General features: G+C 45.0%; 1 protein-coding gene across 1 annotated transcript in view; it reads right to left on the bottom strand.

The window, feature by feature from the left end:
• Positions 1 to 680: 680 nt before the first annotated feature.
• The window catches only part of CRTAP (cartilage associated protein), a 32,998-nt gene continuing 20,657 nt past the window's right edge, over positions 681 to 13,021 (bottom strand). The window contains exons 5-7 of the mRNA XM_082664086.1: positions 9,409 to 9,554; positions 8,161 to 8,244; positions 681 to 1,708 (exon numbers count right to left, since the gene is read on the bottom strand). Coding sequence (XP_082520212.1) covers positions 1,655 to 1,708; positions 8,161 to 8,244; positions 9,409 to 9,554 — 284 coding nt within the window. The 3' untranslated portion in view covers positions 681 to 1,654. The remainder of the gene's footprint in view (positions 1,709 to 8,160; positions 8,245 to 9,408; positions 9,555 to 13,021) is intronic.

Raw genomic sequence — 13,021 nt, 5'->3', positions numbered from 1 at the left:
GCACACGCTGCCCCCTCTGGCCTGGAATGCTCTGCCCTGAGACCCACTTCCCTAGGTCTCTGCTCTGCTGTCACCTTGCTGAGGCTTTCCCTGACCACGCTATTTAAAACTGCAGCCTTGGAACTTCCCTGGTGGTCCAGTGGTTAAGACTCCATGCTTCCACTGCAGGGGGCCCAGGTTTGATCCCTGGTCTGGGAACTATGATCCCACATGCGCCAAAAAATTCAAAAAACAAAACAAAAACTGAAGCATCTCCAGGCCTCCTTACCGCCTTCCCTGCTTAATTTTTCTCCATAGCAATGATCACCCTCTGATGCCTTGTACATATTTATTTTTGTTTATCTGTTGTCTGTCTTTCCCTGAGGAATGTAGGCTCCATGAGGGCAGGGACTTTTTTTTTTTTCTGTTTTTCTGTGCAGTATCTCCAGTGCCCAGGTCAAAGCCTAGCACTTAGTAGGTGCTCAGTAAATATTTGTTGAAACAGTGAATGAAACTAGCTTCCCTCTGCTTCCTTCCATTCCCAACTCTGAGACTAATGGCTGAGCACTGTCCTCAGATGGTATCTACCAACCACTGTAAGACTTTGGACATGTGAAAGTGTTGGGCAAAAGCCACATTTCTGTACTCGACCCTGTCTACCCAACTTCTTTTTCAATGGGCGCCAGAAAAAATGCTGGTCAGACCGTGTACAGACCATCATGAGAAGTTTAGCCTTTGTCCTCACCATCTTTGCTGGATCAGGGGATGGGGAGAAACAAAACCAAAATGTGGAAAAGCAGAAAGGCTAGAGTAGGTTTTTATAATTACCACCTTTTAGGAGTATTTTTCTTATTTAAAAAATAATACTGATTTTCTGGGAAAAGAAAAAAACTATCCATGGAAAAGTGTCCTTCTAACCAAAATGGTGAGAAGGCAGGTATAAAAATGGAGAAGGCCGGTGTGAGGATGGGGGGCAGGTGTGAAGATGGGGAGACAGGTGTGAAGAGGGGGAGACAGGTGTGAAGGGGGCAGGTGTGAAGATGGGAAGCAGGTGTGAAGAGGGGGGGCAGGTGTGAAGATGGGGAGACAGGTGTGAAGAGGGGGAGACAGATGTGAAGAGGGGGAGACAGGTGTGAAGGGGGGCAGGTGTGAAGATGGGAAGCAGGTGTGAAGGGGGGCAGGTGTGAAGATGGGAAGCAGGTGTGAAGGGGGCAGGTGTGAAGATGGGGGGCAAATGTGGGGGGGTAGGTGTGAAGCTGGGGAGGCAGGTGTGAAGGGGGCAGGTGTGAAGATGGCGGCAGCTGTGAAGATGTGGAGGCAGGTGTGAAGGGGGGCAGGTGTGAAGATGGGGGCAAGTGTGGGGGGCAGGTGTGAAGCTGGGGAGGCAGGTGTGAAGGGGCAGATGTGAAGATGGGGAGGCAGGTGTGAAGGGGGCAGGTGTGAAGATGGGGGGCAGGTGTGAAGAGCAGGGGCAGGTGTGAAGGGGGGGCAGGTGTGGACACGTGGAAACCAGGCTCAGCCCTGGTTAGCTGTAGTGAGAGATGGGGGCTTCCCTTTCACTTCACAGAGTAAAGAGAAGGCTCTGAGGTATCAACAACTTGTACTATTGGGAAAAGGAAGACAAAGAATCTGTGTTTCCTGAACATCGAGAGGAGGTCTCTCTGGCTGCTGGGGGCTATCTGGTCTCCTCCAGCTCCAAGAGGTCATCCACGTACTCCACAACCTCTCCCTGTAAGAGACAATAAGACACCCTGTTAAGCAGGTACCTGACCTTCAAAGTGCTGGTGAGCAGAGACTGTTTCCAAGAGGCAATTGCCAGCCAACCCTAGGCTGGAGCAGCCTTTCTTCCCTCGAGCCCAAAGGATCTGACTTCTCCCTGGGAGGGACCTGGCTTCCACACCATGTGAACTTGGAGTCAAGTGCTCCAAGACCCCGAGATAGCCTGTGTGAACTGAGCAGTCCAGCCCCTTCTGAAAGACCCTGTTTAGTGCCCTTCTTCTGTGCATCCCTCCCCCAGCCCTACTCCCCTCCCATTAGCAGTTACCCCACAGGAAGACTTTCTGTCTGTTCCCTTTCTGCCTTGATACCAGACCACGAGCTTTTCAAGGACCAGGACCTTCTTCTGCAGAAACTGGCACACACAGGTCTCAGTAAACCTGCTAGGGGATGGCTGACTGCGTGTAGGCGTGTTACTGCTGGTGCAACTGAAGCGATCAGGCCACTCAAACAAGAGATGCTTGGGTAGTACAGGAGCCCACCTGCTCCCTCCTTTTGCAATGAGCCTTAAGCCTCTACCTGAAACAGCCCAGCATACTTTCTGATTTCCTTCTCTGCGTTGATTCCACTCCCATGACACACCTGACCCACCAGCTGATGACACCCATTCCCTTTACTGCAGAGAATGAGTGAATCACCAAGCAGGCCAAGCCCCTTCCCCTGAGGTCAGTACAGGCAGCCCCACCGATGGTGACCACCCCCTGCTAAAGCCTGGCCCCCCTCACGGAGGCCTCCCTCCCAGGCCAAGAGCCAATTCGCTCCTTTTGATATTTTAACACAGACAGAGTCATAAGATCTCTCAGCATTTGAGAATAGTTAGAAAAATCTATCAAGTACATGAGACACAAAAGGATCTTATTATTTTTAACAAATGCTTCTACACATCATGCCTGCAATTAGGAACTCAAGTGATGGGAGTGGAAGACCGCTGCTTGAATAAACAACATTCTTCAGTTGCTTTCTGGACCCCGAAAGGAAAACAGGGTATTGCAGAGGATTATATATATGTGGCCATGACATCTGTTCCCAGGGTTACTGTTTCCTGCTGTGGGGCTACTGTGAGGTGGGGATGATAGTATTGTTTGCTTTTAGCTCACCACTAAGTGACCCCGGCAATAGAGATGAAAGAAACACATCCTCCTATAAGGTCACTGGTGTCGCGCTCAGATCTATCGATATTTTCCAGGCACCCATTCGCCAGCTGCTGGGAGTGTCGTTGCTAATGGCTTATACCTATCCCTTCTCTGCATGACTGATCTTGGCCAAAATGAGCAGCCCTGCCAGGGAGCTTATACACCACCCCCTCCGGGCTGCCAACAACTAGTGAGGGACTGAGAAAGGGGATGACAAAAGGCAGAAGGAGCTCTGTGATACAATGCATGCCCTGGAGCTCCCCGCAGGATGAGGATAACCTGACTGCAGGTGAGACCACATGCGTGCGTAGCTCCTTCCCCTGCCCCTCACCTCCTTTCCTACCCAAGAGCATCTATTTCAGCTTGCTTTATAAACGTTCTGAAACTGTAACAGGGCCTCTGCAAAATTTTTAACCAGTGTGCAAACTCTCAGGAGTTCTTACACATATTTCAAGCCCAGAAAGATATAAAGAAGAATACCACAAATATCAGGAGACTATATTGACACTTTGTTTCGAAGTAGCATTTTGTCCTTTGGAAATTTTTAAGGATTAACTAAGAACTTTATTGTGTTGGTTACAGTTTATTTCAAATTATTACTTGCCATAATTTGATATATAATTTTAAAAATAGCTCATTCTTTAGAAATTCTTTTATAATTCTAAAGCTTTGATTAATAACCTAACTACTCTGGGAACTTCAATGGAGTCCTGTTATCTTGACAGGTCCAAGTCTAAGAATCCTAGGAATTTTAAAGTCTGGAATAAGCCTGGTCTATTCACTAGATGATTACTAAGCAGCTGTGTGACTTTGGGTAAGTCACTCTACCTTTCTTGAGTTTGTTTCCTCATCTGTGACATGAGACAACTTTACTGAATCTCATAAAGGGTCTCTTCTTGTTCTAATATTTATGATTTTTTTTTCTAAATGCATTGTTCTTGTATGTTAAAAGTCTTCAAAGGGTTCATAGCCAGGGATTCCACCTCTGGGAATTTATCCTAAGGAAATGATCAGAGAAGAGGTAAAAGATTTAGTAACTGCTGTGTTATTGATAAAAGCAAAAAGTGGGAAGCAACCGAAACGCGTATAAAAAGCGCTTTACTTAAAAAATCCACACCATGGAATATTAGTCATTAAAAAATTGTCTTTAGGGCTTCCCTGGTGGCACAGTGGTTGAGAGTCTGCCTGCCGATGCAGGGGACACGGGTTCGTGCCTCGGTCCGGGAAGATCCCACATGCCGCGGAGCGGCTGGGCCCGTGAGCCATGGCCACTGAGCCTACGTGTCCGGAGCCTGTGCTCCGCAACGGGAGAGGCCACGGCAGTGAGAGGCCCGTGTACCGCAAAAAAAAAAATTGTCTTTATAATGAACATTAACTAACAAGATTAACAAAAACCACAAAATCATCTCAACAGGTTCAGAAAAAACATTTGGCAAAATTCAACACCAAAACATTTGAAAACATTCCTTGTTTGTCAAACGATAAAAAACATTCAACTAACTAGGAATAGAAGAGGAACTTCCTCAACCTGATAAAGGGCCCTACCACAGCTAAGAATGTACTTAATGCTGAAACAGAAGGCTTTCCTTCTACGATTAGGAACAAGACAAGGATTTCCACTCTCTCCATTTCTATTCAACATTGTACTAGAGGTTTTAGCCAGAAAAATAAACAAAAGACATCCAGACTGGAAAAGAAATAAAACCATGTCTATTCACAGATAACATGATCTTGTATACAGAGACTCCTTAGGAATCCATACACATCAAAAAAAAGTTTAGAACTGATAAACAAGTTCAATAAGTTTGCGAGATTACAGTATCAACATACAAAAATCAGCTGTATTTCTACACACCAGCAACGCACAACTAGAAAATCAAAATAAGAAAAACAATTCCATTTCCAATAGCACCAAGAATAACAAAACTTGGGAAAATATTATTGAAGGAAATTAAAGAAGACCTAAATAAGTAGAAAGGTATCCCATATTCATGGATTGGAATATTTAATATTGTTGAGATGTCAGTCAATCTTCAGATTCAGCACAATTCCTACAAAAATCCCAGCTGCCTTTTGCAGAATTTGGCAAGTTGATCCCATATTTCATATGGAAAGGCAAGGGGCCCAGAATAGCCAAAACAATCTAGAAGAAGAAGAAAGAAGTTGGAAGACTCACACTTCCCAATCTCAAAATGTAGTACAAAGCTACAGTATTCAAGACAATGCAGTACTGGCATAAGGATAGAAATCTAGATCAATGGAATAGAATTGAGAGTCCAGAGATAAACCTTCACATTTAAGGTCAATTGATTTCTTATAAGGGTACCCAGACAACTGAATAGGCAAAGAAAGTCTTTTCAACGAATGATGCTGGACAACAGTATTTCCACACACAAAAGAATGAAATTGGACCACTACCTTACATCATATGTTAAATTAACAAAAAAAAAGATTGTAGACCTAAATGTAAGTGTATAACACTATAAAAACGTTAGAAAAAACAGTAAATTTTAGTGATCTTGGATTAGACAATATTTTCTTTGATATGACAGCAAAAACACAAGCAACAAAAGAAAAAATAGATAAGTTGGATTTCATCAAATTTTAAAAGTTTTGAGCTTCAAGACACCGTTAACAAAGTGAAAAGATAATGCACAGATTGGGGGAAAAATTTTTAGAATTCATATATCTGACAGGGGACTTATAACCATAATATATAAAGAACTCTTACAACTCAACAATGAAAAGACAAGCAACCCAATTTAAAAATGGGCAAAGGACTTGAATAGAATCAACATTTCTCCAAAGAAGATATACAAATGGCTAATAGCCATGTGAAAAGATGCTCAACACCATTAGTCAATAGGGAAATGCAAGTCAAAACCATAATTAGGTACCACTTCACACCCACTAGGATGGCTATAATAAAAAAGACAGACACACACACACACCCAAAGAAAGACAGACACTATAAGTGTTGAGGAAGATGTAACAGATTAGAACTCTCATACATTGCTAGTGGGACTGTAAAATGATTCAGCCAGTTTGGAAAACAGTCTGGCAGCTCTTTAACAAGTTAAATATAGAGTAATAGGACCCAGAAATTCTACTCCTAAATATATACTCCTAGGTATAAGAGAATTGAAAATTTTTGCCCAAACAAAAATTTGTACCCAAACGTCCATAGTATCATTATTCAAAGTAGCCAAAAAGTGGAAACAACCCAAATGTCCATCAACCAACGAATAAACAACAGGTGGTATATCCATACAGTAGAATATTATTCAGCAATGAGAAGGACTTTTTACATGTAACGTGATGCACGTTACAACATGGCTAAACCTGGAAAACATTACGCTCAGTGAAAGAAACTAGTCACAAAGACCAAAAACCATGATTCCTTTCATATGAAACATCCAGAACAGGTAAATCCAGAGACAGAAAGTAGGTCAGTGGTTGCCAGGGGCTGGGGGAAAGGGTCGGGGTGGGCAGAGGGGAAGGAATGGAAAGTGACTACTAATAGGTTTGGGCTTTCGTTTGGTTTTGTTTTTTTTTTTTTTGGCTGCACTGTGCAGCTCGCGGGATCTTAGTTCCCCGACCAGGGACGGAACCCCGGCCCTCGGCAGTGAGAGCGCGGAGTTCTAACCACCAGACTGCCGGGGAAGTCCCTGGGCTTTCATTTGGGTGATGAAAATGTTCTCAAATTTGAATGCATAACTTTATGAATATACTAAAAAACCCCACTGAATTGTATACTTTAGAAAGGAGAATTGTACAATATGTGAATAATATCTCAATCAAACTGTTCTAGAAAAACATAACCAGGGAAATTGCTCAAACTACAGTGTTACAATGGAAAAGCCATGATATATAATTACAGTCAAGTTTATAGTGAATATATATTGGAAATATATAGAAAAAACTGGAGACATAAATACCAAAATATCAATAGTAGCTTGCCTCTAGATAATCAGGAACTCTACTGTCCCATTTTTCCTAAATACTTTTTTCTCAGGAATTCCCTGGCGGTCCAGCGGTTAAGACTCCATGCTTCCACTGCCTGGGACGTGGGTTCGATCCCTGGTCAGGGAACTAAGATCCCGCATGCCGTGCTGTGCAGCCAATAAATAAGTAAATAAATATATTTTTCTCCACTTTACAAACCATAGCGGTCAACCTTGTTTGTCAGCAACCTTGTTTGGTCAGCATTCCTTCCTGGTCAGCATTCTTGTAGTCATATCACAGGCTCTGCTTCAAGAGAACCCAAGCCAAGACATATGGCACATGGGTCACTTCCTAGTCTGTAAAGCACTTCGATGTGCAAAGTGGTATTTCATTCTTCCAACCCTGTGAGGTCAATGTTATTAGCTCCATTTTACAGACGAAGTACTGAGGCTCAGGGGAGCTAAATGCATGCTAGTGGTCGATCCATCTCATGCAAATTCATGCACAGAAAACAGATTCCACAATGATGTCTTATTTACAGGTGCTTCACTGAAAACTGGGGCAGTGGAAGGAGCAGACATGGAGGCTCAGGGCTCCCGGGTCTGGCCTAGCAGCTCCCGGAACCTTCCTGTCCAAGCTCCTCAGCTGTAAAGTGAGGGGTCAGACGAGAACAAACCCGCAGCTCTCTCCCAGCTCCGATGGCTGGCAAGTCCACAGCTGTCTTAGAAAGAGTTTGGTGGTTTGTTCCAAACGCATCTCTCTAAACGCTACCCCTAATGATGGCTTTTCTGTGACTAGGCTGCCCCACCACAGAATGACGGCTCCATAACCAGCAGTCTCCACCGTCAATAAAGAAGTCAGCTAAGTAAGACTTAATCAGGAATTGCAAGCAACCCCAGAGAAGGATAAAATGCCTAATTTACAGAAAACAAAACAAACAAACGGACAGAAAAATTGGGATGTGGGCTTCCCAGTGTCTTCAGAGTGCTAAAATTCAGTGTGTTTTTATAATGTTAAAAAATGATGCTTGATGCCACACGGTGCAGGAAAAGAGAAAAAAAAAAGACGCTCGGACGGCTCCTGTGATGGGTTCCTGGAGGATGGCTCTGTACTCTGTCAGGAAACGTGGTGCTTCAGCCTGGGTTTCCTAGAAAACCCTTCTTGCCCAGGCCAGTGCTCTGACACATAAAAACGCCCACAGAAACTCTGTTTCCCAAGGCCCCTTCTGTTTCTCATTTCGGGGGCGACTCGGCCTTCCAATGATTTTTAACAAAGCTGTGAGTAATATTTTCTCTTAGCCAGACGTGTGCTAAACAGGAAAACTTACCTCATCATCATCCATTATGTTTTCCTTAGCAAAGTCATGCAGCTCTTTCTGGAGTGTCGTCACGTTGAAGAACTGAACGGCTTCCTGTTCAGACACAAACAGAGAACAGTTTATATGACCAACCTTTTAAGGGGAGAACTGGGCTGGTGGCAGGCGGGGGAAGGGTATGAGCTTTCTTTGGGGGGTGATGAAAATGTTTAAAATTAAATAGTGGTAACGGTCGCACAGCTCTGTGACTATAATAAGACCACTGAATTGTGCACTTGCAAAGCATGAATTTGACAGTATATGAATTATATCTCAATTTGAAAAAAAGAGTGGCCAATCCTGAGTGAATGAAAGAGAAAGTGTGTGTGTGTGTGTGTGTGTGTGTGTGTGTGTGTGTGTGTTGGCTGGACAGTGAAGTTGAAGGAAGATGTATGTATGGCAAACCAGGACAGCATGCACAAATCTCAATGAAAATACAAGTTAAGGGCAAATTAGAAAAGATCTTCTGAAAGTGATATATAATCCATAGGTTTCCCTGAACACATGCAAAGCTGAGTGCACCCATCAAGGGAATTAAATGATGATTCATCCATAAACAAGCCTGCCACGGAGCTGTTAAAAAAAAAAAAAAAAGTAGGTGGTATGGGTGCGACATGGGAAGTGTTCATGATGAAATTGTTAGAAAGACAAAGCAAGTTGCAAAACAGTAGGTAAGATCCCATTTTTGTAAAACTTAATAGTTACATGCTGCGTATACAGTAAATGCATAGCTATAGGGCAGGATGAGAAAGAGAAAATATGGGATTAAGAAGCAGTCTCGGGCTTCCCTGGTGGCGCAGTGGTTGAGAGTCCGCCTGCCGATGCAGGGGACATGGGTTCGTGCCCCGGTCCAGGAAGATCCCACATGCCGCGGAGCGGCTGGGCCCGTGAGCCGTGGCCGCTGAGCCTGCGCGTCCGGAGCCTGTGCTCCGCAGCGGAGAGGGCACAGCAGAGAGAGGCACGCGTACCGCAAAAAAAAAAAAAAAGAAGCAGTCTCAATTCCTAAGTGAATCATTTCTGTAATGTTTAAAATTTGTAGAGTGCTTACTGATTTAGAAATGAGAACAAAGATGTAAAATGTTAAAAGATAAAAAAGCTACAAAAAAAACTGAGTTTCCCTTCATTTCTGAAATAACCCGTCTCTTAAGATGCAAAGCTGCTTCCTGAAAGTGGGATAAAGAAGAGAACAGGAAACGTGATGCCTGGTGCACTGGCACGTACTGGTCTGGGCTGGAAATGCTCCTCCAAGAGCCCCCACTTGTCCCTGTGGTACTGATAATACACCAGGTTCTGCTGCATGACCTTATCGTCCTGGTCAAAGAGCAGGTAGCTGACTGCACAGGGGGCTGCGTTCTTCAAGTCGTTCACTGAAGGCAAAGGAAACAAAAACAGGAAATCAGCCAACCTCTCCCGACCCCACCGTCCATTGAATAACACCTTCAAAAAGAGAAAGATCACCAACAAGCCCCTTCTCCACAGACCCTCCTTCGGAATACCTGCAAAGACAAAAGAAATCTTCCCCGGGTGAAAAGGTCACAGATAGGGTATCCATGGGAACGTGGAGGCCAGTTTGGAAAACAGAAGAAGTTCCTCTTTAGGCAGAGACCTATGCAGAAATGCCTACTATATTCCCCTCAGGCCTTGGAGGCCTGGGCTGGTGTCACAGCCCTGGAACCTAAGCAGGCTTGGGTCCCAAGGCTGGACTGTCCTGAAGCTGAGGGAGCTGGGGAGAATATACCAGCAAGTGAGCCCTCCTTGGACCTGCAGTGCCTGGTCCCCTCTGGATGGGACCCATAATCTCCAGATCCAGGCAGGCCCTTCAAATGCTAAACCAAGCCTAGTTCACCCAAAAAAGGGTCCACCCTCTGGGCTGGAAGAGTTTTGAAAAGTTACCTGGTCTCCACGTCTCCTGGTGGGGAGGTTCCCACCTCCATCCTCCTTCCTTAGAATCGCCCCACCCAGGGATGACAGCGCCCTCAGTGCAGCGGTTTTGCTGGGGCTACGATTCCTCCGTGGGGTGAAGGGTAAGGGGGAAGAAGGAACGAGACACAAGCTCTTGGGCCTTTCTTCTGGCACACTCCGCTCTCCTTGACAACCCAGGAACACGACTTTCCTAAGGCTCTGACTGCCCGAGTATCCAAGTTGGGCATGAAGAAATGCTGCCGCCTTGTGGCAGTTTCCCATAACAACAACTTTAAAACCGCTGTGTATGGGCACTTCCGAGTCACAAGGCCTGTGGGGTTGGAAATGACACCCGTCCTCAAGAAATGTCCTGGGGTGATTGAAAAAGATTTCAAAACAAGGCCGACTTTCAAGAAACCAATGTCAAGAGATAAATTTCACTCACACTGTTTTTAAAAATAAAAAAGAAGCACTGGAAAAGATGCTCCACATCGCTGGGACTTCCCTGTTGGTCCAGTGGTTAAGAATCCACCTTCCAGGACTTCCCTGGTGGTGCAGTGGTTAAGAATCTGCCTGCCAATGCAGGGGACACGGGTTCGAGCCCTGGTCTGGGAAGATCTCACATGCTGCAGAGCAACTAAGCCCATGTGCCACAACTACCGAGCCTGCACTCTACAGCCCCCGAGCCACAACTGCTGAAGCCCGCGTGCCTAGAGCCCGTGCTCTGCAACAAGAGAAGTCACTGCAATGAGAAGCCCGCACACCACAACGAAGAGTAGCCCCCGCTCGCCACAAGTAGAGAAAGCCCATGCGCAGCAACGAAGACCCAACGCAGACAAAAACTTAAAATAAATAAATAAATTTATTTTTAAAAAAAGAATCTGCCTTCCAATTAAGGGGACGCAGGTTCAATCCCCGGTCGGAGAACTAAGATCCCACATGCCGCGGGGCAACTAAGCCCCTGAGCCACAACTACAGAGCCCACACACTCTGGAGCCCACACTGCCACAACTAGGGAGAAGCCCACACACCGCAACAAAGAGCCCGCATGCTGCAACTAAGATCCAACACAGCCAAAAATAAAATAAATATTTTTTAAAAAGATGCTCCACATCATTATTATTAGAGAAATGCAAATCAGAACTACAACGAGGTATCACCTCGCACCATTCAGAATGGCTATCATCGAAACATCTACAAACAATAAATGTGGAGACGGCGTGGAGAAAAGGGAACCCTCCTATGCTGTTGGTGGGATTATAAATTGGGAACAGCCACTACAGTGAACGGTGTGGAGGTTCCTTAAAAAACTAAAAACAGAGCTAGCATATGATCCGGCCATCCCACTCCTGGGTGTATATCTGGAGAAAACCAGAATTCGAAAAGACCCAGGAACCCCAACGTTCACTGCACCACTATTTACAACAGCCAAGACATGGAAGCCACCACAATGTCCATCAACAGACAAACGGAAAAGGAAGATGTGGTGCGTTTATACAATGGAATATTACTCAGCCATAAAAAAGAATGAAATGATGCAATTGGCAGCAACATGGATGGACCTAGAGATGATCATACCAAGTGAAGTGAGTCAGACTGAAAAAGACAAATATCATATGATATCACTTACAGTTGGAATCTAAAAATTGATACAAATGAACTAATTTATAAAACAGAAAGACACTCACAGACTTAGAAAACAAACTTATGATTCCCAAAGGGGAAATTAGGGGGGGTAGAGATGAATTAGAAAGTTGTGATGAACAGATACACCCTCATATATATAAAATAGATAATCAAGAAGGACCTACTGTGTAGCACGGGGAACTCTACTTAACACTCTGTAATAACCTATATGGGAAAAAGATTCAAAAAAGAATAGCTCTATATGTTTGTATAAATGAATCAAGCTGCTGTACACCTAAAACAAACACAACATTGTAAATCAACTATAGTCCATATAAAAGAAAAATTCAATTAAAAAAAAGTAGTACCTGCCGTATTTCCCTCAGGGCTTGGTAACTGGGGCTGGGGTCACATCCCTGAAGCCTAAGGAGGCTTGGGTCCCAAGGCTGCACTCTCGTGGGGCTGAGGGAGCTGGGGAGGATATGCCATCAAACGAGCCCCCCTTGGACCTGTAGTGCCGGGTCCCCTCTGGATGAGACTGCCACCTCCAGATCCAGGTGAGCCCTTCCAAAGCTAAGCCAAGCCTAGTGCACCCAAGAAAGGGTGGACCTCTGGTCTGGAGAAGCTCTGAAAAGTCACCTGGTCTCCACGTCTCCTGGTGGTGGGGTTCCCACCTCCATCCTCCTTCCTTAGAATCGCCCCACCCAGGGACGACAGCGCCCTCAGTGCAGCGGTGTTGCTGGGGCTGCGATTTCTCTGTGGGGTGAAGGGTAAGGGGGAAGAAGGAATGAGACACAAGCCCTTGGGCCTTTCTTCTGGCACATTACACCCTCCTTGACAACCCAGGAACATGATTTTCCTAAGGTTCCGGTTACCCAAGTATCCAAGTTAGGCATGAAGAAATGCTGCCGCCTTGTGGCCGTCTCCCATAACAACAACTTTAAAACCACTGCTGATGGGCACTTCCTAGTCACAAGGCCTGTGGGGTTGGAAATGACACCTGTCCTCAAGAAACGTCCCGGGGTAGGTGATTGAAAAAGAATTCAAAACAGGGCCAAGAGGATTCAAGAGGCCAATTTCAAGATGTAAATTTTACTCACACTATTTACCTGTAATCCAGAAAGCAAAGATTTCTTGGGGAGCAGCAAGAAAAGCTGAAAATTTTGGTGTTTTATCCATTATGTCTTTGCCACATTTTCTGATATTCTGGTTGGTTTTTAGAGTTAGTCAGGATTTCAGAGGATTGACCAGTGAGCTTCCAGGGCCTGGAAGTGTCCGGAACACCTCTAAACTCCAGTGTCCTCGC

Source organism: Grampus griseus (assembly GCF_964374135.1).
Source record: "Grampus griseus genome assembly, chromosome: 10".
In the NCBI taxonomy this organism is placed as follows: domain Eukaryota; kingdom Metazoa; phylum Chordata; class Mammalia; order Artiodactyla; family Delphinidae; genus Grampus; species Grampus griseus.
The sequence above is the reverse complement of the archived record's forward strand: the minus strand, read 5'-3'. Positions and strand labels throughout refer to the sequence as shown.